This window comes from Acanthochromis polyacanthus, chromosome 12 (assembly GCF_021347895.1).
Source record: "Acanthochromis polyacanthus isolate Apoly-LR-REF ecotype Palm Island chromosome 12, KAUST_Apoly_ChrSc, whole genome shotgun sequence".
Lineage (NCBI taxonomy): Eukaryota > Metazoa > Chordata > Actinopteri > Pomacentridae > Acanthochromis > Acanthochromis polyacanthus.
Genome location: NC_067124.1, coordinates 32,616,843 through 32,640,549, shown reverse-complemented (window position 1 = coordinate 32,640,549; position 23,707 = coordinate 32,616,843). Strand labels below are relative to the sequence as shown.

Sequence of the window (23,707 nt, the reverse complement as noted above, 5' to 3'; positions counted from 1 at the left end):
ATACTGTTTGTATAAATTTTAATTTTTAATCATGACACCTTCGGCTCTATCACATTGTGTGCAACTCTGGTACTCTCACTTCCTTGTTTATACAAGAATTCTCTTTTTTAGTGATTGTGACTTCTCTCATGTTATTTTTGTGTTGCATGTAAACACTTGACGGAACCAACTACACATCTGATAAAGTCACTAATGTAATATAATAATGGGTCACTAATGGCTTCCCAGTTGCATCGATGAGCACAGAATTTAGCATTTTTTACAGAACCAGGCACAAATTGTTAATTTTTCGCAATTTTTTGATTATGTCTATTTATTTATTTATTTGGTAGCGACAGTGCACATTACTGAATGCCTATTTATACAGCAATGGGTGTAAATATGCCAGATTACAGCACAATGCTAATTTACATCTGCAGTCTCTAGGTAAAAAGACAAAAAGACATAACATTGATGCAAGTACACAAAGAAAACATAACAGTGAAACATACAATGAAACATAGGTAGGTCTCAAAAAAAGTCAATAGGTCACAATAAAAGGTCAATAGGTCCCAATAAAAGGTCAATAGGTCCCAAAAAAAAGTCAATAGGTCACAATAAAAGGTCAATAGGTCACAATAAAAGGTCAATAGGTCACAATAAAAGGTCAATAGGTCACAATAAAAAGTCAATAGGTCACAATAGAAAGTCAATAGGTCACAATAAAAAGTCAATAGGTCACAATAGAAAGTCAATAGGTCACAATAAAAAGTCAATAGGTCACAATAGAAAGTCAATAGGTCACAATAAAAGGTCAATAGGTCACAATAAAAATTCAACAGGTCACAATAAAAAATCAATAGGTCACAATAAAAAATCAATAGGTCACAATAGAAAGTCAATAGGTCACAATAAAAAGTCAATAGGTCACAATAGAAAGTCAATAGGTCACAATAAAAAGTCAATAGGTCACAATAGAAAGTCAATAGGTCACAATAAAAGGTCAATAGGTCACAATAAAAATTCAACAGGTCACAATAAAAAATCAATAGGTCACAATAAAAATTCAATAGGTCAAAATAAAAGGTCAATAGGTCACAATAAAAGGACAATAAAAAGTGTACACAAAGAACTTGTAGGTCAATTGTCACAAGACTGGTTCACTTTTAGCCACTGTTTAAAGTGAGATTTGAAAGTTGGAAACATGGGACGCCCTTTTTTAGTAAGCCTCAGTCCTGTAACTAGTTATTTCTTTTGGGCAGCTCCCCGACCACATCCTATTATTTAGTCTGCTTGTTTAATCAGTTTTGTTTAATAAAGTGTTTTAACATTGCTGTGAAATCACGTCCTCTAGTCTGTGGATTTAATTTTGAACTGTGTGCCTACGACTATTGTGAGTTGCCTATATATATATATATATATATATATACACAGTGGGTATGGAAAGTATTCAGACCCCTTGAAATTTTTCACTCTGTGTCATTGCAGCCGTTTGCCAAAATCAAAAAAGTTCATTTTATTTCTCATAAATGTACACTCAGCACCCCATCTTGACAGAAAAAAAAAACAGAAATGTAGAATTTTTTGCAAATTTATTAAAAAAAACAAACTGAAATATCACATGGTCAGAAGTATTCAGACCCTGTGCCAGGGGTGAAAGTAGTTTTAAATTCTTGCTGGAACTATTACCATTATGTCCGTAGTGTTGCCAACTCCTCAGTAAGGAAAGTCGCTTTTGGCTGTCCTAAAAGTCGCTAAATGACGTCATCTCTTAACTTGCATTTTTCCCAGTTTGCATGTAATTGTAATCAATGTTGTAGGAGAGAGGAATAACGTTGTGGAAGAGACCAAAAAGTGAGTATAAAACACCCAAAATATGTTTTTGAACTCAAGGTTCTAATGCTGTGGTTTATTTTAGTATGACAGTGAAGAAACATTTTCATTTATATCCCGATCCGTAAGTCTGGATGGGATCTGTAGTGACTTTGCCACTGGGACTGCTGCGGGGTTACTGAACTGACAGCCTGTGCTTTGGTACGGGGAGAAGCTCACAGCAGAACCTGCTGCTTGTTGAGGACAGTAACTGCACAATGATCCGAGTTTTCCTGTCAGAGTTTCCAAAACGGCAGAAAAAAGTCACTAGATTTGTTGCTAGTTGCTTTTGACAAAAAAATGCTTTGGAAGTCGCTAGATTTAGCAAGAAAGTCGCTAAGTTGGCAACACTGTATGTCCGTTGATGCTAACCGTTGTAAATCCTGTTGAAAGTTTTTCAGCCAATCACAAGAACGTCTGGAATTTCAGGCGTAATTTATTGCTCGCCCCCTCCCGGCGCAAGCAGCGCTTATTGACGTCTATTGACTAGTTGTTGAAAATGTCCCAGTGCAATAAATCAAGCGAACCTATTTGCTATTGGCTGCTACTGGCCATAACAATCGCTGTGTTACAGAAGTAGACACGCACGCGCACTCACATACTGCTGAGTGAACTCCGGTCGATAGCAGGGAGCCGAGCGGCGCATGGGGCGCCGTACCCATAGATACCGGTGGAAGAGCGGCATACTGCCACCGGATCTTTTCCCGGAACTGCGTTCCGCCACCAGATCTTTTACCAGAACGCAGTTCCGGACCGTTCCAGCTTACTTTCACCTATGCCCTGTGCTCAGTATTGAGTAAAAGCACCCTTTTCAGCTAGTACAGCCATGAGTCTTCTTGGGAATGACGCAACAATTTTGTCACACCTGGATTTGGGGATCCTTTGACATTCTTCCTTGCAGATCCTCTCCAGTTCTGTCAGGTTGGATGGTGAACGTTGGTGGACAGACATTTTGAGGTCTCTCCAGAGATGCTCAATTGGGTTTAGGTCAGGGCTCTGGCTGGGCCAGTCAAGAACGGTCACAGAGTTGTTCTGAAGCCACTCCTTTGTTATTTTAGCTGTGTGCTAAGGGTCATTGTCCTGTTGAAAGGTGAACTTTCGGCCCAGTCTGAGGTCCTGAGCACTCTGGAAGAGGTTTTCCTCCAGGATATCTCTGTACTTGGCCGCATTCATCCTTCCTTCAATTGCAACCAGTCGTCCTGTCCCTGCAGCTGAAAAACACTCCCACAACATGATGCTCCCACCACCATGTTTCACTGTAGGGATTGTATTGGGCAGGTGATGAGCAGTGCCTGGTTTTCTCCACACATACCGCTTAGAATTAATACCAAAAAGTTCAATCTTAGTCTCATAAGACCAGAGAATCTTATTTCTCATAGTCTGGGAGTCCTTCATGTGTTTTTTGGCAAACTCTATGCAGGCTTTCATGTTTCTTGCTCTGAGGAGAGGCTTCCGTCGGGCCACTCTGCCATAAAGCCCCGACTGGTGGAGGGCTGCAGTGATAGTTGACTTTGTGGAACTTTCTCCTACCTCCTGACTGCATCTCTGGAGCTCAGCCACAGTGATCTTTGGGTTCTTCTTTACCTCGCTCACCAAGGCTCTTCTCCCATGATTGCTCAGTTTGGCTGGACGGCCAGGTCTAGGGTTATGGAGGCCACCGGGCTCTTAGGAACCTTGAGTGCTGCAGAACTTCTTTTGTAACCTTGGTCAGATCTGTGCCTTGCCACAATTCTGTCTCTGAGCTCCTTGGGCAGTTCCTTCAACTTCATGATTCCAGTGGCGGCCTGTGACCAAAATTACCGAGGAAGCCAGTGTGAACAACAAATTAGATTCGGTGTTTTAACTGTTATTTTCATGTAAACAAATCAGCCTACTGTTACAGTATCTTTATTCTACCGACTTCTCATTCATTTCAGTGAAAAATAAGAGGTTAAGTGCTCCAGGGGTTGTTCAGGGAGCCGGTAGACCGGTCAAATAGGAGACATGGCCAGCAGAAAAGCCGGTTAAGCTTGGCACTTCCAGTTAGCCACTCATTTCTGGCATAGTTAGCTTCACAAAAAGAGCGAGCTTTTCCATTAGCTCTACACTTAGTTAGATTGAGCTTTGGAGTTGGTCTACCGTCCCTTTTGACTTGTAGTTGAACTTCAAAAGGAAGCTTTGTGAAGTCATTTTTACAAGAAACTCAAGGTCCCTGTCACCATCCATTCTCTGGCTAGCTTGATGGTTATACTTGCTGTGTGGGCTTGCTGGCGCCTGGCGGGACAGCTGCATTAGTGTGGGTATTGTTCATCACAGTTTGTGATTGGTTGGAAGCCAGATTTGATCTGGCCTCCGTTATGTCTTTTTTTAATGATGCATCGACCATTAAGCCATGCGCCTTGCTTCAATCTGATTGGCTAATACGGGCTGTTTTTTTCTCTGAGGGAGGCAAGGCGAAGCTGGCCTCTGAACAGACAGACAGCGCAGAGGGCATGAGAGATGTAGTGTAATACACAAAAAGAGCTTGACAAGAGGGGTGCTGTTTTGCTCCTCACAAAGCAGAAATGCCTGATGTAGTGTTTTGACAACAAGGAATGACAAAAATATAAAACATAAAATACATAGTGGTGAAGATTATTTATATTTTTTCTTTCTTGCATATTTTTTGGGGAAGCCAGGCTTCGCTTGGCCTCCGTGAAAAACCGCCACTGCATGAATCTCATTTACTCTGACATGCACTGTGAGCTGTAAGGTCTAATATAGACAGGTGTGTGCCTTTCCTAATAAAGTCCAATCAGTTTAATTAAACACAGCTGGACTCCAATAAAGAAGCAGAACCATCTCGAGGAGGATCAGAAGAAATGGACAGCATATGAGTTAAATATGAATGTCGCTGCAAAGGGTCTGAATACTTATGACCATGTGATATTTCAGTTTTTCTTTTTAATAAATTTGCAAAAATTTCTACATTTCTGTTTTTTTTCTGTCAAGATGGGGTGCTGAGTGTACATTTAAGAGAATTAAAATGAACTTTTTTGATTTTAGCAAAAGGCTGCAATGACACAGAGTGAAAAATTTCAAGGGGTCTGAATACTTTCCGTACCCACTGTACATGCATATATATATATATATATATATATATATATATATATATATACACATATATATATATATATATATCTTGGGGTGTAAGTCCCCAGGTGGTGTTGTCCATCTATTCCTTTTTAGCCACTTTGCCACACATGCAAAGACTTCTTAGAATCTTAGAAGAACAGCAACTGAAAATTAATTCATTCAGCCATTAAAAGGGTTCAGGGTTGAGTGAATTGTTATTTGTTCACAGGAACAGCAACAGAAGTACATTTAGTTTTTGTTTTTTTCAATTGCATTGCTGTTTTTTACACTCTAAATTTCACTTCCTCATCAGTGATGGAACTGAAGTTGTGACTTTCATTTCTGATGTTTTATGCTGAAATGAAAAAGCAGCTGCATAAAAAAACCTTTATTTTACATCTTAGTATTTACTTCCTGCACCTACCCAAAAATCCAAATCCACCTTAAATTAAAAAAAAAATAATCCTGAACAGGTGGATTCTGGAGGAAAGGGAATAAGATGGTTTCAGTCCATGCAGCTGGACCCCCTTTTTTACTTCAGGGTGTGTTAGGATCTTGCTCTGGTCCCTGTCTTTCTTCCTCTTTTTCCTCCTTTCTTGTTTACTGATCTGTTTCGGTTTTGTCCTGCCTTTTTGGTTCCCTGTCCGTCACCTCTCCCTCATGTCTTTCTCTCTCTCTCTCTCTCTCTCTCTCTCTCTCTCTCTCTCTCTCTCTCTCTCTCTCTCTCTCTCTCTCTCTCTCTCTCTCTCTCTCTCTCTCTCTCTCTCTCTCTCTCTCTCCCTGCCACACGCCCTCCTGCTCTCCCTGCACTCTACCTGCTGATTACCCTAATGACTGTCAGCTGCACAAGCTCTCCTCACGATTTAAACCCTGCTCAGTCACTCAGTCTCTATTGGACCACAGATGCTATTCCCCTCCAAGCCTGCTACAGTTCATAGACTTTTCTGCTCTCCCCTCTCCTGGCTTCCCCCTCTTGGACTCTGTTGTGCTCCTGTCAGCTTTTGGATTTCCCCCAGCCTGTTTTCCTGTTTGGTCTCTGTTTGACCTGGATTCCCTAAAGCTGCCTTCCCTGTTGTCAGTCCCCCCTTCTTGTGAGTAACCCTCTCAGGTTGGGTTTGTTGTTCAGTTTGATTTTGTGATCTGCTGTTTTGTGTTCATAGTGTTTGGTTAGACTAGTTGGGTATAGTTTGTTTTCCCAGTTCAGCTTATCAAGACTCTTATAAAAATGGCCTTGTTGCTTGTTAAGCCTCATGATTTTTGTAAATGAGTCATCTTTGAGGTGGGAGGTTTGCACTGAGGCCACAAGATGAGTCTGATCCTTTCACTGCTCTTATCTATCAGCCAAGATGGTCACCAACTTCCCCTTTTGTCTTCCTGTCAATTTAGCATTAATACACTTTCCAGCAACACGAGGGTTTTTCCACAGTGGTTTCAACATAAAGAAAAAGGTCTCTTGATGCATGCAAGCTGCTGCTACAACTTGTTAATAAATGCAGATACTTCAAACTCACAAGTCACATTTTCTCCTGAATATGTAACTATTTACTCTCACAGTGATGCTTTTACATGCAAGTCCAATGAAGCAATCCTTCCTGGTAAAGAGGAAACTCAAAAGGCAGTGTACCTTGTGCAGTATGTGCTGTTACTGGGCAGCTGGTGGTGATAACAAAAAGTTGGCAACATACTGCGAAATAAGTTATCACAAAGTTTAATGGAGGTTTCTCACAATGCAGCATATGATCAGACATACAAGGAAACATTCTGGATGAGAGAAATTAGCAAATCCAAGTACAAGGGCATGTAGTATTTAGTTATTTTTGCAGAGCTTTTCAAATAGAAATGAAACGTGCATAAATTACAGGAGAGAAAAATAATACTATTGTGCTATATACAGAAAAATGCATATGTTTTGACAGACAACACACAGATGGACCACAGCTGTTTTCTCACATATTGGCGTATACGGCATCGTCCCCATCAGCCTGTAGAGGAAAAACAAAGAACTCACTTTGTTTTTAATGCATGCATATGATGAATGAATGAAAACCTTACATACCTCCATGTTGCCGTATACATGATCATTAGCATAAATGCCACCACAGCTTACATCATCATAGCTGTCTTTCCTGAGGGGAAGAATATAGAAAGAAAGCAAAATGTTTTGTTTTGTTTTTCAAATTGACACATGCAAGACTGTGTGTTATGAATTTCATTTAAATCATGAGGAAAGTTTCATTTACTCAAAACTGGGGGGAAGTCTTTTCGTTGTGGCGTACTGAGGGAGATCCACAGCTTTCTCTGCCTTCATGGTGTTCATGGTACAAGCTGTTGTGTCTGCAGGTCTCCCCCTACTGGCAAGGAAATGGAGTTTACATTTTTCAGAAAGACTTTTCACAACCACTGAAACTCTTTGATGCAAAGTTGCAAGCAAACATACTGCTTCAGTACTGCTTGATTGTTATAAAGAATTTTACCCTGGATTAACAAATTTCTCCTTGTAGATGATAGCTTAAAATTTGAAGCACTTTGGATTTCAATGCCACTTCATACATAAAACAAGAAAAACCTTCCCTAGAACCAGTGTTTGTCCATTCAGGGCTACTGTAGAAACATGGTGGAGCAACAAAAGTTAAATTGTTCATCCCAATACCTCATAAACTTTAGTTATTCTACATTCTCATGACTACACCTTGTTGCTAGAACACACTGACAGTTAGAAAAAGCAAATCTGGGTTCAGGTTTGGTGATCACTGTCTTTTTTGTTACACATATTTTAGCAAGTTACTAAACGTCAGGAAAAGCCATAACCTCATGTCTTTGTCTGAAAACAACAACTCAGTAACCTCCGCTGATACTCTTACTTTCAGGTAAGCTTGACAGTGAATTTCTTCCCATGTTTGGTTTATGTATATTTTGTTGGGGAGCAGGATGACCATATGTCTATGCCACTAGTTTTGGTAAAAATTCCTTTGGGGGAATGTCCAAAAATCTCACATCATATCCCTGGTGGACATGGAACCATCCTCATGCACTAAACGGGAAGATGACTCGAAGCCTATGAGAGTGGGATTGAAGAATTAAAGTATATAGGTTCTATCTTAAGATGCACAATGCTGTATGACAAACCTGTGAAATGACACCAACTTCATGCAAGTCATTAAGACATGTTTAGAGAGTTAAGATTAGAATTTGGGTATGAAGGGCCCTTTTATGGATATGAGGCGTTCATCTAATGCTAACAAAAGCACAGTAAGTCATAGTTTTAGGTGATTACTCACTAATAAAGACATAATTATTAATACTATATTCCATTTCTGCTATGCATGGGTTTGCTAGGGCTCGTGTGTAAATTTAATCATCTCCTAAAGTCCACCAAAGTCTGCACGAACCTCCAGAATTCAGAATTTGAGCTGTTGCTACAGCACAATGTGTTGAGCAACAGCATGCAGGCACTGAATTCTTAGATGTGACCTACTGTGCTTGAGAGGACCAGAAAAATTGTCGTAAAAACACAAACATTGTCATTTAAAATTAACATCTTATATACCTACTTACCATTTCTTAGCAACTCCCACTGCTATTAAAAGTAGCACCAAAATCACTCCTGCTCCGATGCCGATGAACATATACTGCATGTTACCTGTCCAAACAAAAATCAAAGTGTGTTTTCTTCTCATGTCCAATCTAATCTGCATTCTCGAAACTCATTGTTTCTCCATACCGTTCACATTCAAAGAGAGCGTGACGTTGGCGTTGCCCAGATTGTTGTTTGCCACACAACTCACAAACTTGGAAGACCCGAGTTCTTCATGCAGAGTCCCGATGGTGAGTGAGCCATGTTTCTCCACGTTGGTGCTTTGCAGGACTTTGCCGGCGAGCACAAAATGGACCATGCTGGGAGGATTGGACTCTGCGATGCACACACACTTTCCCACACTCCCCTCTAAGGAACACGAAGAGGCAGTTTTGATCTCAGGAGCATCTGTATGGACAAGAAATGTAGTTAGAAGACAGGAAATAGTCCTACATTTAAATGACAATCTCCTTTGTGAATGCATTTCTTGACTTGCATAACACATTGAGCTTCACTGGGCTTGATTGGCCTTGTCCTTCTTCATTGATGGCAGTGCAGGACAGGTGTCCTCCTGTGTGTCTAGAGACATTGTGCACTGTGTAGACGTTTCCTTTGTGCAGCTCAGCGCCTGTTCCGTTGTGCCAAGTGTAGCTGTTAGCAGGAGGGTGAGCATCACTGGAACATTTCATCTGCACAGTTTCTCCTTCCTTCACGTCTGACTTGTAATCAACGTTCACATTCACCGGAGCATCTGCAGAGAAACACTGTGTTTACCTTTAGTGCTATTTCACACCGCATTTTAACAAAAAAAAAACAGCAACCTTTTGGTCATTGGTGTGTTAACAAAGCCTCTTCTGAGTCATTAGGCATTAGAATAGCTTCAAGAAATGACAAGAAAAGCAAAATGACTGCGTAAGAAATGCATAAAAAGACAAGAAGAAGGTTTCAGATTCACACGAGCAGATTATATTTGCAGCCCTTCACGCTCTTTCAGTAGAAATAAAAGACAATATAAACAGAGGTTTTTCCAGTGCTGATGAGTAGCACGATGACTGTGAATCCCATGACAGTGACTAGAACAAGTTCAAGGAGCAGCGATTTTTAAATATGAACATGTAGGTCAAAAAAACTGCCGCTTTGGGTAAAATCCAGTATAAAACATCATTATAGTCCACTGTTAAAAAAAGAAACAATACAATTACAGGAGCTGGGACATCAGAAAACTACTGTAAACTAATGAAATATAACCATCTCATAAGGACACAGTAGTTTCACACAATTAAAATAGTTTGTAGCCTAATTTCTTTACAGGATATGCTTTTTTATGTTTAATTAAAAATATTTACACATGTACATTGTGTTTGATGATAAAAATCTGTATTTTGACAGTTTATCAGTGCTTATTGATGTTATACAGAGATGAAAACACATTTATTCAACATCTTTGTCCTGACAGCTGTGCAGTCTATATAAAATTAATAAATCTTACTTCTTGTTGTGCAGTCTATATGCCGGGGGCGGCACGGCTAAGTGGGTAGAGTGGCCATCTTGTAACTGGAGAGTTGCCTGGCCTATCGAGCTCATGTTGAGGTGTCCCTGAGCAAGACACCAAAGCCCTAACTGTTTCTGATGGGTCGTGGTTAGCGCCTTGCATGGCAGCTTCCGCCATCAGAGTGTGAATATGTGTGTGTGAATGTGTGTGTGAATGTGTGAATGTGATGGTTAATGTAAAGCCCTGTGAGTATTGTTTTCAGGTATAGTAAAGCACTATATAAATACAGACCATTTAACATTTTTCTGGTATGTCTGTGAAGGTTCTCAGTCGTCCAAGTCATCTTCACGTGAAGGGTTTAGTTCAGGTAACTGGACTTATTCTTGTGATCTTGAAGACGTTTCGCCTCTCATCCAAGCGGCTTATTCAATTCTAAAGCTAGTTTGGAGAGTCCCATTTTTCTGTTAATTGTCACAACTTATATCTAATTTTACAAATATATTTGAAGTATTACATGTGAATTTTTTTTAACAGTTTTCACTTATCTTTGACATAAGCTCATGTTCTTTAAAGGCTTTTTCTTGTCTTTTTGTGACTATAATGGACATTGTAAGCCTGGTTTTTAAAATTAGTCTACTCACTGTGTTTGTAGCATTTGCTTTAACCATCTCTGCTGATGTGTTTACTTACGTTTTACTTTGAGGGTCGTGGAGTCTTTCTGGTTCCTCCCTCCTCTGTACGTTACGCTGCATAGTAAGGGCCTGTTGTGGTCGGCATGGGTTGGTTGAAAGGTCAGCGTGGACGTCGCCTTCCACTGGCCACCGTTAAGCTGCTGGGAGCTGAAATGCTGCTGTCCGGTGCGATTCCAGTTGAAAACCGGAGGAAAGGGTGGACAGGAGTGATACACGGAGCAGGAGACTGACACCGTCTGACCCTCCTTTACTTCCCCTGTCTCAGTGAATTCGATGGGCTTTAGTTCATCTGTGTTCAAAACACAAAAGAAAACAGAAAACTGGGTTTGAAGATCTGCTGTAGGAGAACGTTTAGCTAAGATTTTAATTCTGACATCACTTATTTTGATACTGAAGAATCAATTCATTTGGGAAAAGTAATTAAATCTACTCATTGTGAGTCTGCCAAAGCTGCATAAGGTCACTAAAGCACAACATGAGCTTAGATTATAGACGAATGAAGGGTAAAGGGTTAGAAAGACAGATATTTCCTCTTTTGTTCGAGTGGTTGCCTTCAAATCAAAGTAAAAATAGAACGCAGCTAGAATGGGAACTTGATTTTTGTTGTTGCAGTGTAACTTTATGTTTCCACAAAGACAGTTCCCCAAAATGTCCCTTCATAAAATAACTCGCATCCCGCTCAATTCAAAGATTTTATGGGTGATTTCCAGCTTTAAGGAAAATAAATGAGAAGTCCTAAACTGATGTGATGAACAGAAGCATCTGCGTAAAGAAAAACTAACAGTTGAAAGCAGTCAGTTATTTAAAGCAAGAGCAGGACGGCACGTTAGAGCAGCAAAGAGGAGGGCTGAGGAAACGGATTCAGTTCTTGAAAATTGGCCAGCTGAAACCTAAATAGTGAATGTTTCGATCCCAGGTTGTATAGTTAGAAAACGTGACTTCCGAGGTTCAAGTTTCACAGCATGTGAAATAAGCTGTAGAAACTTTTGTATGAAGACACATTAGGATAAGATGTGTAATAAAGTGCTGCTACATGTAAATATAAAATCTTTTTGCTTGTAATTCAGATTTTGCACAAATGTACTACTCCATCTAAGTAAGTAAACAAAGTTATCGAACTATTTTCAAATGACCAGTGTCATGATTTAAGAAATGCAAATACAACCGCAGAATGTTAAACTTCGAACATGTTGGAATTAAAGAGAAAACTATGCACTGTAAAAATAAGTACATAAAATGATAACCGTATCTATTTTGTGAACAATTTACTGTTATTTTATAAATATTCCCTGCTTTGTTAGATGACAGAAATAATTGTTACAGTGACAAAAGTGTTATTTATCCATTATCTGTAAAAATAAATAAATAATCATAATAAAATAAAAACAAGCCAAAACTGTGAATAACAGCTGTATTAAAAAAATAAATAAATATGAAAAAATGTGTTGGCGATTCGTTCTTATTATTCTATTTTCACTGTATTTTATTCAGACAAAAATGTCACTATTTTACCACTATTTGAACATTTTGTGAATGGCTTCAAAAACTAGTGTATTTTTAAAAAAAATTATTTTACAGGCTTTCCTGTTCTGTTGAACAGCCATTGTACACCAAATAATTTGTAATGCTACAATTTTAAAAAACATTCATTTACATGTAGACCATAAAAAACAGACCGAAGTTGTGAAAAATGTCCACATCTTAAGTCAGTGTTTTTAAAAATATGTTTGACTGAAAAATTATGCTATTATTATTGTATTTAAATCCTCTAAAAATAGCATTACTTTACAGATATTTGGCATCATTTGAAAGAAAAATTATACCTATATCAGGGGGGAAATGGGAAACTTTTTTTGAACAAGTAATCTAGTAAAATCATAGAAAACATTGATTTACATGTTAATCATAAAAACAGACCAAAACTGTAAATAACATTCACATCAAAAGTCTGTATATTTCTTTTTTTTTTTTAATTTTTTCCGTCAATAAAATTTCAGTTAACCTCTTTAAATCAGCCCAAAAATGTATTATTTCACAGATACATGCTCTTATGTAAAAGACAATGTATATATGTACACACGTGGACAAAATTGTTGGTACCCCTCAGTTAAAGAAGGAAAAACCCACAATTCTCACTGAAATCACTTGAAACTCACAAAAGTAACAATAAATAAAAATTTATTGAAAGTTAAATAATCAAAAACAGCCATCACTTTTGAATTGTTGATTAACATAATTATTTAAAAAAACAAACTAATGAAACAGGCCTGGACAAAAATGATGGTACCTCTATAAAAGATTGAAAACTATTTGACCAGAGTGACATGATTAACTCAGGTGTGTCATTTAATTGACATCACAGGTGTTTCCAAACTCATAATCAGTCAGTCTGCCTATTTAAAGGGAGACAAGTAGTCACCCTGCTGTTTGGTGAAAAGGTGTGTACCACACTGAACATGGACAACAGAAAGCGAAGGAGAGAATTGTCCCAGGACATCCGAAAAAAAATGATAGACAAACATCTTAAAGGTAAAGGCTATAAGACCATCTCTAAACAGCTTGAAGTTCCTGTGACAACAGTGGCTCATATTATTCAGAAGTTCAAGACCCACGGGACAGTAGCCAACCTCCCTGGACGTGGCCGCAAGAGGAAAATTGATGACAAATTGAAGAGACGGATCGTTGGAATTGTATCCAAAGAGCCCAGAGCAACCTCCAAAGAAATTAAAGGTGAACTCCAAGGCCAAGGTACATCAGTGTCAGATCGCACCATTCGTCGTTGTTTGAGCCAAAGTGGACTTCATGGGAGACGACCAAGGAGGACACCACTGCTGAAAAAAACTCATAAAAAAGCCAGACTGGAATTTGCAAAAATGCATGTTGACAAGCCACAAAGCTTCTGGGAGAATGTCCTTTGGACAGATGAGACCAAACTGGAGCTTTTTGGTAAGGCACATCAACTCTATGTTCATAGACTCAAAAACCAAGCATACGAAGAAAAGAACACTGTCCCTACGGTGAAACATGGAGGAGGCTCAGTAATGTTTTGGGGCTGCTTTGCTGCATCTGGCACAGGGTGTCTTGAAAGTGTGCAAGGTACGATGAAATCTGAAGACTATCAAGGCATTCTGGAGAGAAATGTGCTGCCTAGTGTCAGAAAGCTTGGTCTCAGTCGCAGGTCATGGGTCTTCCAACAGGACAACCATCCAAAACACACAGCCAAAAACACCCAAGAATGGCTGAGAGAAAAGCGTTGGACTATTCTAAAGTGGCCTTCTATGAGCCCAGATCTGAATCCCATTGAACATATGTGGAAGGAGCTGAAACATGCCATTTGGAGAAGACACCCATCAAACCTGAGACAACTGGAGCTGTTTGCTCATGAGGAGTGGGCCAAAATACCTGTTGACAGCTGCAGAACGCTCATTGACAAATACAGAAATCGTTTAATTGCAGTGATTGCCTCAAAAGGTTGTGCAACAAAATATTAAGTTATGGGTACCATCATTTTTGTCCAGCCCTATTTCATTAGTTTGTTTTTTTAAAATAATTATGTTAATCAACAATTCAAAAGTGATGGCTGATTTTGATTATTTAATTTTCAATAAATTTTTATTTATTGTTACTTTTGTGAGTTTCAAGTGATTTCAGTGAGAATTGTGGGTTTTTCCTTCTTTAACTGAGGGGTACCAACAATTTTGTCCACGTGTGTATGTGTATTTATATATATATATATATATATGTATCATGAAGGAAAAATGATGTTTTTCACATATTTCACAGGTTTTCCTTGTTTTTTGTGTGTCATAGCTAATATCTAGTAAAATAATTGAAAGAATGTATTAATCTAAACGTTTTCTGGAGAGAAAAAGGTTAAAATCCTAAAAAATATCAGTAGTCATTTTCAAAAATAATTGTTTGATTGTGAAATTAGACTATTTCTACTGTATTGAAATCAGCCAAAATATCATTATTTACCAAATATTTGATTATCCTGTTTTTAATGTATTTTTTGTCACTGTTGTCGGCAGATTTATTCCAGCATTTTACGGAATTCTTTTTTACAGTGTAATGTGACCGTATTTACTAAAAGTTGTTCATTTTACTTACTCATCATTGAAATGGAGACTTTGTTGTTTCTGTAGGAAAATTTGTCATAGTTTTTAATTTCAATCCTGAAATGAAAAGGCCCCTGGTCGCTTTCTCGAAGTGGATCAATCATCAGGGAGCAGTTCTTGTGTCTGACGTCTCCCAGCAGCTTCGTCCGATTCCGATACTGTTCCTGAATTGTGGACTCATGTGGGTGATAGATGAGGTGGTTGTTGTCGTTCATCCAATACCCTGTGAACTCACTGACCGGCGTCTGTGGAGCTGGGTAGTTGAATGAGCAGGGGATCACCACACATGATCCAGGAAGACCTTTGACCGAGGAGGGGATCGTAGCTGTCCAAGATGAGGCTTCACTTTGAATAACTGCAACAAATTACACAAGAAAATGTGACAACATGAGGCCCAGATATAGAATAAACAGAGGAGAAGCAGACAGAGAGCCTGCCAGTGTGAAAAAATAATCTCAAAATTACATATTTTCCTGCACAAACAATTCATGAAGCAGATGTTAACAGCTAAAAATAGATTCCACTGAATGTACCGTACCATTGAGGCAAAGGAACCCGAAAAACAAAGGCCACTTTAAGGTGTCCATGTCGTCTTCCCGGGTGGCGATCTGCAAATGAAGTGACAAATATAGTAGTGTGCTGCTGCTGTTGTTTCCCTGTGGTGAGAGATGACTTGTCCAGTTTCCATTCCACTTTTAATACACTTCACATCCACTTGGACACAATTGCTGTCTCATCAGCTGTTTTTAAAGGGGGAAGTTTGTCATATTCGCCATAATTTATTTCTATTAGTTTAATTTTTAATCATGTCATAAAGTATCCAATCAGGTCCTTTAAACATGAGCACCTTTGGCTCTATCACACTGTGTACAACCCTCGTTCTCTCACTTCCTTTTTTATACAAGAATTAAATTTATTCTAGTGATTGTGACTTTTCCCATGTTATTTTTGTGTTGCATGTAAACCATTAAACGGAACCAACTACACATCTGATAAAGCATCGTAAACTGTACATTTGAAGCCAGATAACTTTAACCACAAATCACCAGTTGCTAACAGTAATGCTCAGCCATCCATATATTTAATCAGAAAAGTGGCTCAAAGTTCATATATTAGTAAAATGAGTATGATTTATTTTATTGCTTCCCATTAAAATAATCCTAGATGTTTCATTTTGCTGTCGAACAGCTGTCCAGATGCTCCTTGTGCCTCAGTTAAAAGCGACGCCCATCAAGATGCATTTCATCTTATTTTAATGATAGAGTCAATTAGAGCCTCTGTTAATGCTATTGTTATTATTACAGACTGCCACATAGAAGATTTTCATCCAGCCCTGTTGATGCCAGATGCCAAAAAGATGCTAAAAACCAACACAACATGATCAGTTTTTCCTTGAGTTAAAATCTGTTTTCTTGAGTTTATTTCACATAATGTCATGCATAATCTTTTGGCTTATTAAAGTTTAGAGAGGCAAAATTACATACGTAAAAATACATTCAAAATTCCCTGTAATACCTATGAATCTATTATATAAAATTATATACATGTGAATAAAAACTGTGCCAATGCTTATAGATACAAACTGATGAAAACACATTTTATTCTACTAAGAATGTAAAATTAGAGTCGATGCTTCTTTTTCTATTAATTGTCACTAATTGTATCTAATTTTAGAAGTATTGTAAGCTTTAAACTTGAATTTAGCAGCTTCGTCTATTAATTAAAGAGGTTACTTTTGTGAAAGTGTGGCAAATTTGCAAATGTGTCTCAGTCCTAAAAGTTAGACATGCAAATTCACAACCTGGTTTTTGTAACTTTATTAACATTTTTATGCAATTTAAAAATGCAAGTGAAAAAACGATTAATAAAAAGTACAAATTCCTTAATTTTACATATTTGTAACGCAAGCTTGCCTACATGCTGGATACAAACTGTACCTCAACAAACATAAGACACAGAGATGGAATCATTTCTTGAACAACAAATGCTCAATATGCCAAAATGTCATAAAAGCAGCAAAAACGGACAAAATGATTCAGTTAATGAGGAGAAAATACATATTTTTTATACATAAAGATGATATTCTACAACGAAAATAACATTTACTCTACCTCAGGTCGCATGACTCATAGCTGCAGAAATGTCACGACAGGATTTCCTTCTGTGCCACGCTGTACAAAGGTTATGAAGTCACATGATGCGGTTTTGTGTCTGATTTCTGTACATACTGGTGGTATCAGAGCTTTGTTTTATCAAAGCATCAAACTGAAATATTTTAAATGTAAGTGGATTATGCCTCCCTGATGCAAACAAAAAGGAAACATTTTCACTTTTGCTTTCATTTCTTCAGAAAGAGATTTGGCTCATTTCACATTTGAACTGTGGTCTCTCTTCCTGTTCTAATGGTGACAAAAAACCGACTCTCATGTTGCGGTCGGCTAGCTGGGCCTGTTTGCAGCCCCCTCTCTCCCTCAAAATCACAAGTGAAGATCTACCGGGCTTTGCAAAAGTTCTGTTACATGGTTTCATGATCTTTAGAGACGTTTACATGTCGGAGTGAAAAATTCCATTAAATAAACTGAAAGTTCTACCTTATAGGCAGGTGTCCTTAATACAAATTTTTTTCTCCGGTGAAGTTGTATCAAGATGGAAGTCAAAAGAGTTGAGATATCTGCTCTCTTTTGTGCTGAACATCAGCCGGATGACCGTCCACAGAGTTGCGGAGAGGCTAAAGAATGGTGAAGATCTTTCAGGTCTTCACCATTCTTGAAAGATCACTGAAAGATCTTCACCATTCTTGAGCCTCGGTCATCCGGCTGATGTTCAGCTGCTTGGCTCTGTCAGACTTGTTGTGGCCAGCATGAAGGAGAGCAGATATCTCAACTCTTTTGACTTCCATCTTGATACAACTTCACCGGAGAAAAAAATTGTATTAAGGACACCTGCCTATAAGGTAGAACTTTCAGTTTATTTAATGGAATTTTTCACTCCGACATGTAAACGTCTCTAAAGATCATGAAACCATGTAACAGAACTTTTGCAAAGCCCGGTACTTGCTGAGCTGTTACTGTGCATTAAAATGTACACAGTGAATGCAGCAGCTCAGAGGCTCTGGTCTTCAAAGGCAGGGTTGATGATGCCGTTCTTGTTCGGGTAGAAATCCTTCTCCTGGACAGCCAGGTCCATGTAGTGGATGCTGTGGTGGAGGCGGATCTTCTTCACGGATGGACTTCGCTTTCGGTTCACTCTCCACAGATCCTCTTCACTCTGCGTCAGGAAGTCCTCCAGTTTGAGTGTGTCCTCTTCCTGCGGACCCCAGTGCAGTTTCTTGGGAGCAGAAGTGATGAGGCCGGTGGATGCTGAGTTACCCATGAGAGCTGATGTGAACAGAGATACGCGAGGAGTCAATCTGTGGATCAAACAGAAAGGAAACTGCACGTCAAATGAATGAATAAAAACATGCACGTTAAAGATAAAATTCCACATTATAGCTTTTTTTTTTTTTTTACCTAGTTGTCTAGTTGCTGCTGGTTTGTCTGCTGAAGTCCAGATGCTGAATGAGAGGAGTCTGGCTCCTTCATTTTAAAGGCAGAAAACCTGATCTCGTCTGTCAACAAGGGAACAATTAATCACATGTCTGTGATTCTGAACAAAGCAGAAGCAACAGTTCACTAAAGCTAATCATAGCTGAATAATGGATCTCCAGTGGGTCGTTCTATTAATCATTTAATCAATCAGCCAAGCAATCAATCAATCAATTACCGGGAAATCCCTACAATCAGCTTTCACTTAATGTATTCTACTCAAAGAGGTGACATTTACATTGAAGACCAACATTAACTAAATCAATTTGCATTTCTAATGACTTTTATAGCTGAACAAGAGGCTCTTTCTGAATGGAAATTGAAAAAAAATAGGTGACTGAAGATGGTAGCATGCTGTTTCAAAGATGCTAAAGAGACATTGGAACTATTTCTGTCCTTTTTTGTTTTTTTTTTACATTTTAACAGAAGAAAAGATGATATTTAAACCCCGTAATTGCAGTTCTCAACATTTTCAATTTAATTTAACGACGCTTTTATCCAAAGAGAGTAGATACAACACAAGCACAGATGCAGTAAGAAGTAAAACCTGGATATATCATAAAATAAGTTGCTGTTTCATTCCAACTGTTACTGGTCATTTCTACCATGTTTAGATTGATCTAATATATTATGAGTTGAAAATAGCTCATACAGTGGTTTAGAATTTGTTAGAAGTGAGTAATATTAGATTAGATTAGATTAAATTAGATTACATTCGATTTTATTTGAAACACTGACTGGCACAGTGAGGCTATAGAATTATAGACATTTATCACCTTACAGCCACATTTTTGACACATTAAAGAATCTTTTTGAAATATAGGACGGAGGATCATTACTGATACAGTGTAAGACATTTTATGCAATTTCAACTCGCAAATGAAAGCTGACCTGCTGCCTTGAAAATTCAGATTAACTCAACTTGAAGACAACCTTCATTTGAACTCATTAAAGTTCATCCAGTTAATATTGTGTCAACATTGTTTTAAAAGTTGAAGACAAGAGTGTTATATTTGTTATTTATGATATGAAACTGTTACATTTAAATGCATTTCTAAAATTAGATACAATTAGTGACAAAAAGAAGTATTGATTGTATAATTTTACACTTGCTTTTTTGTTAAATGAGAGAATTATGAATGCATAATTGTATAATAACACTTATTTTCACAAGAAAAATGTTGAATGAATGTGTCTTTCTCAGTGTTTAGTATTATAATAGCGATTGCGTACATTCTAGATAATTTCATTGCATTAACGTGCAAATCTTCAAATGACGAAAAAAAGTTGGACATACACTATGAAAAGTTTGGGGTCACCCAAGTAATTTCATGTTTTCCATGAAATTTCAGGCATCCAGCTCAACTCTGAGCAACTACAGATTCTTTCTTCTGCTTCAAAAATGAAATTACTGAGTTGAGTTACAACAACAAATGATAATTCCCTAAAATACTAAACCATGTCATATAACATCCAAATAGAAATGGAATTACCCGGTACCAAAATAAATCCTGGTTAGAGTCAACTGACCTCATAATCCTCAATGGTGGTCTGTTAAGGTGACTGTTAATCTCTGGAACCGTTTACCTTATTCACTTTAAAACATTTAAATTGCCCATGAAGACTCAACTTTTCTTGTTGGCATCCAGTTCAAATAGAACTTGACACCCTGATTTGATCTCTTATTGTGGTAGGATTAGTTATTATTGTGCCAGTTTGATGGCCTGTGATTTTAATTGGTACATTCTTTAACAGGTTTGAACAGTCAGTCACCCCTCCCCCGGACCAGTCTATCCTGCAGCAGCCACCTCTGCATCTCTCTGTACCCCCCGCCGACTGTACCACCCCCACTGTATTCCCCCTCCCTACAGCTCCACAGTTCTCTTACCATCACACCTCCCCTCCTCCACAGGGCCCCACACTCACAACCAGCACACAGCCCCCCTGCCCCAGCTTGTCCCTTTCAACATCCCAGGTGAAGAGAGAACTGAGCAGACTGAAGATCAGGAAGGCTATGGGTCTGGATGGCATCAGGTCCAGGCTCCTCAAGTCCTGCGCAGATCAGCTGAGCAGGGTTGTGGAACATATTTTCAACTTGAGCCTGAAGCTGGGGAGAGTACCACAGCTGTGGAAGACATCCTGTGTGGTACCGGTGCCGAAGATATCGCACCCCAAGGACCTCAACCACTTCAGGCCGGTGGCACTAACATCCCACCTGATAAAGACCCTGGAGAGGTTGGTCCTTTGTCATCTGCAACCCCTGGTGAGCTCATCATTGGACCCGCTGCAGTTTACCCACCAGCCCGGCATCGGGGTTGATAATGCAGTGATCTACCTCCTGCACAGATGTCTCTCTCAACTGGAGAAGACGAAGAGCACTGTCAGAATCATGTTCTATGATTTCTCCAGTGCCTTCAACACCATTAAGCCTGCGCTTCTGGAGGACAAGCTGGAGCAGACAGGAGTGGACTCTCACCTCACAATGTGACTGCTGGATTACCTTACCAACCGGCCACAGTTTTTGAGGGCAGGGGACTGTGTGTCTGACACTGTGGTCTGCAGTACGGGGGCCCCACAGGGGACTGTCCTTGCCCCCTTTCTTTTCATCCTCTACACTGCAGACTTCTCCCATCACACCACAAACTGCCATCTACAGAAGTTCTCTGACGACTCTGCCATCGTCGGCCTCATCACGGACGGAGACGAGGAGGAGTACAGAGAACTTAACTGGGACTTTGTGGACTGGTGCCTGCTGAACTGCCTCCAGATCAATGCGGTGAAAACCAAGGAACTGGTGGTGGACTTTAGCAGGAACAGACACACTTCTCCTACACCAGTGAACATCCAGGGAACAAACATTGAGATTGTGGACTCCTACAGGTACCTGGGTGTTCACTTAAACAAGAAACTGGACTGGACTACTAACACCAGTGCACTTTACAAGAAAGGTCAGAGCAGACTCCACCTGCTCAGAAAACTGAGGTCCTTCGGGGTGCAGGGAGCACTTCTGAAGACCTTTTATGATTCTGTGGTGGCATCAGCCATCATGTATGGAGTGGTCTGCTGGAGTAGCAGCAGCACGGCTGCAGACAGGAGGAGACTAAACAAACTGGTGAAGAAAGCCAGTTCTGTCCTGGGCTGCCCCCTTGATCCTGTGGAGGTGGTGTGAGACAGGAGAATGATGACAAAGCTGTTGTCTATCATGGAGGACACCTCCCACCCCCTGCAGGAAACCGTAAGATCACTGGGCAGCTCCTTCAGTGACAGACTGCTTTACCCGCGGTGTCTAAAGGAGAGATATCGCAGGTCCTTCCTTCCTGCTGCAGTCAGACTTTAAAATCAAGCCTGCTCCCAGTACTTTCTGTTCACCCATTTACAAACTGCGCAATAAGAAATTTAAATAATGACGCTGCTCAATTTCAGAGTCCTGCTGTAAATACTGCTTCTTTTCTTTTCTTCTTCTGAAGAATATATTATTTATATACATATGCGCTGTGTGCTTTGTGTGCTGCAATCTCTCTTTTATTTAATGCCCTATTTGCTGGTGTACAATGTAAATTTCGCCGCTGTGGGATTAATAAAGGTTTAATCTATCTATCTATTACAGTTGTCAGTTTGACTTCCTGGTCATGGCTTCACCCTTCAGTGACTTCAAATCAGCCTTACAGCTCCACTGTCTGGCCAACATGAACATTTAGATTAAATACTGAAGAAAGGAGGAAGTTAAACAACATGTGGGCAATAAAGGTCTATAGAAACCTGTCAGATTAGCTGCTGTTGACAAGAATGGTTTATATATACTGCAGAGACTGTCGAACGGTTAAAGAATCACCTTTTTAATCAGGCTTTTAAAGGGGAACTTCGTTTTTTTTTACAACCTGGGGTCTGTTTTCATATGTCATTTCATACAAGTGAGTGATGGAGAAATGAATTTTCGACATAGCTCCAGTATTTAGCCAGGCAGGCAGCTTAGCAGCTCAGCTAGCAGCTCAGCTAGCGAAAAGTATGGGGCAGCTGGCCCCCCCGCGTCAAAGTCCGCCCTAACATGCTTTTTTCCCCACACTGATCGGCTCAGATAGTCTCAATGAGTGTCCCACAACAAACTAAAGATGAAAAGTGAACGAAAACCTCCACATTAGCTGGCAATCACTATTTGTTGTCGTCTGTATCCAAAGCTCAGGACGCTAGGAAGCAAATCTCGTTCCGAAATCGCGCGATAGCTGGCGCCAAAACGTGTAATTTCGGAACGAGATTTGCTTCCTAGCGTCCTGAGCTTTGGATACAGATGACAACAAATAGCGATCGCCAGGTAATGTGGAGGTTTTCGTTCACTTCTCATCTCTAGTATGTTGTGGGACACTCGTTGAGACTATCCGAGCCGGTCAGTGTGGGGAAAAAAGCATGTTAAGGCGGACTTTGACGCGGGGGGGGGCCAGCTGCCCGATACTTTTCGCTAGCTGAGCTGCTAGCTGAGCTGCTAAGCTGCCCGCCTGGCTAAATACTGGAGCTATGTCGAAAATTCATTTCTCCATCACTCACTTGTATGAAATGACATATGAAAACAGACCCCAGGTTGTAAAAAAAACGAAGTTCCCCTTTAACTGACCTTTTAAGCCTTCTTATATTCTGATGTTCTTATCATTACTTATTTATTATCTTATGTATTTTTACTTTCCATGCTTTACTTATTTATATATTTATTTATTTGTTTGCTTATTTCATTTTATTTTTTATTCTTTTAACTCCAGTGTTTCCTCAGGGGAGTCCTCCACACTGGGGGCTGTGTCTAGTCTGCTGCTGGGGGTGTTGGCCACGGGTCCCCTCGGCTCGGCTGGTTGGGGGGCTTCCCACCTCGGTGTGGGGTCCCCGTGTCTGTCAGGGTCGGGGGGTCGGGTGCCGGCGCCTGGAGCTCCTCCCAGTGTGGAAGGCCCCAATGGAGGCGTTTCCCACAATCGTCAGTGCCATGCCATGTCTCCCTACAGTCAGTGGTGTGTGTGTGTGTGTGTGTGTGTGTGTGTGTGTGTGTGTGTGTGTGTGTGTGTGTGTGTGTGTGTGTGTGTGTGTGTGTGTGTGTGTGTGTGCGCGTGTGCGTGCAGTTGTGTGCCTATATGGAGGGAGGGTGGGATGGGTCTTTTTGTTTCTAATGTTTTTAAATGTTGTACAGCACTTTGCGTTACTCTCTTTGTATGAAAAGTGCTCTACAAATAAAGTTTGATTGATTGATTGATATATAATTCAGTGTAACAGAAATTTTCTATTTCTCGCATCATTTTTTTAAGGAAACTTGAATATAACAGTCGGTC

At 39.6% G+C, this 23,707-nt stretch overlaps 1 protein-coding gene across 2 annotated transcripts; it reads right to left on the bottom strand.

Moving 5' to 3' along the window:
- Positions 1–6,636: 6,636 nt before the first annotated feature.
- On the bottom strand, positions 6,637–17,046 carry LOC110972117 (sialoadhesin-like). Of its 2 annotated transcripts, none has more exons than XM_051957436.1 (10): positions 16,932–17,046; positions 15,359–15,428; positions 14,813–15,175; positions 10,701–10,991; positions 9,015–9,269; positions 8,666–8,926; positions 8,500–8,584; positions 7,185–7,292; positions 7,001–7,070; positions 6,637–6,926 (listed from the first exon to the last, which is right to left on the bottom strand). In XM_051957436.1, exons 1-10 carry the CDS (start codon positions 16,941–16,943, stop codon positions 6,891–6,893), a joined length of 1,551 nt encoding a protein of 516 aa, XP_051813396.1. In that variant the 5' UTR covers positions 16,944–17,046; the 3' UTR covers positions 6,637–6,890. The 2 variants fall into 2 exon arrangements, with proteins under 2 accessions (XP_051813396.1, XP_051813395.1); XM_051957435.1 differs by having other exon boundaries at positions 7,185–7,295; positions 16,932–17,044.
- Between the last annotated feature and the right edge of the window lie 6,661 nt (positions 17,047–23,707).

Coding starts and splice junctions, on each gene's coding strand:
- LOC110972117 (XM_051957435.1), bottom strand. Junction 10,992..14,812: donor AGTCTCCATTTCAATGATGA/GTAAGTAAAATG, acceptor TTTTGAACACAG/ATGAACTAAAGCCCATCGAA. Junction 6,927..7,000: donor ATGTATACGGCAACATGGAG/GTATGTAAGGTT, acceptor TTTCCTCTACAG/GCTGATGGGGACGATGCCGT.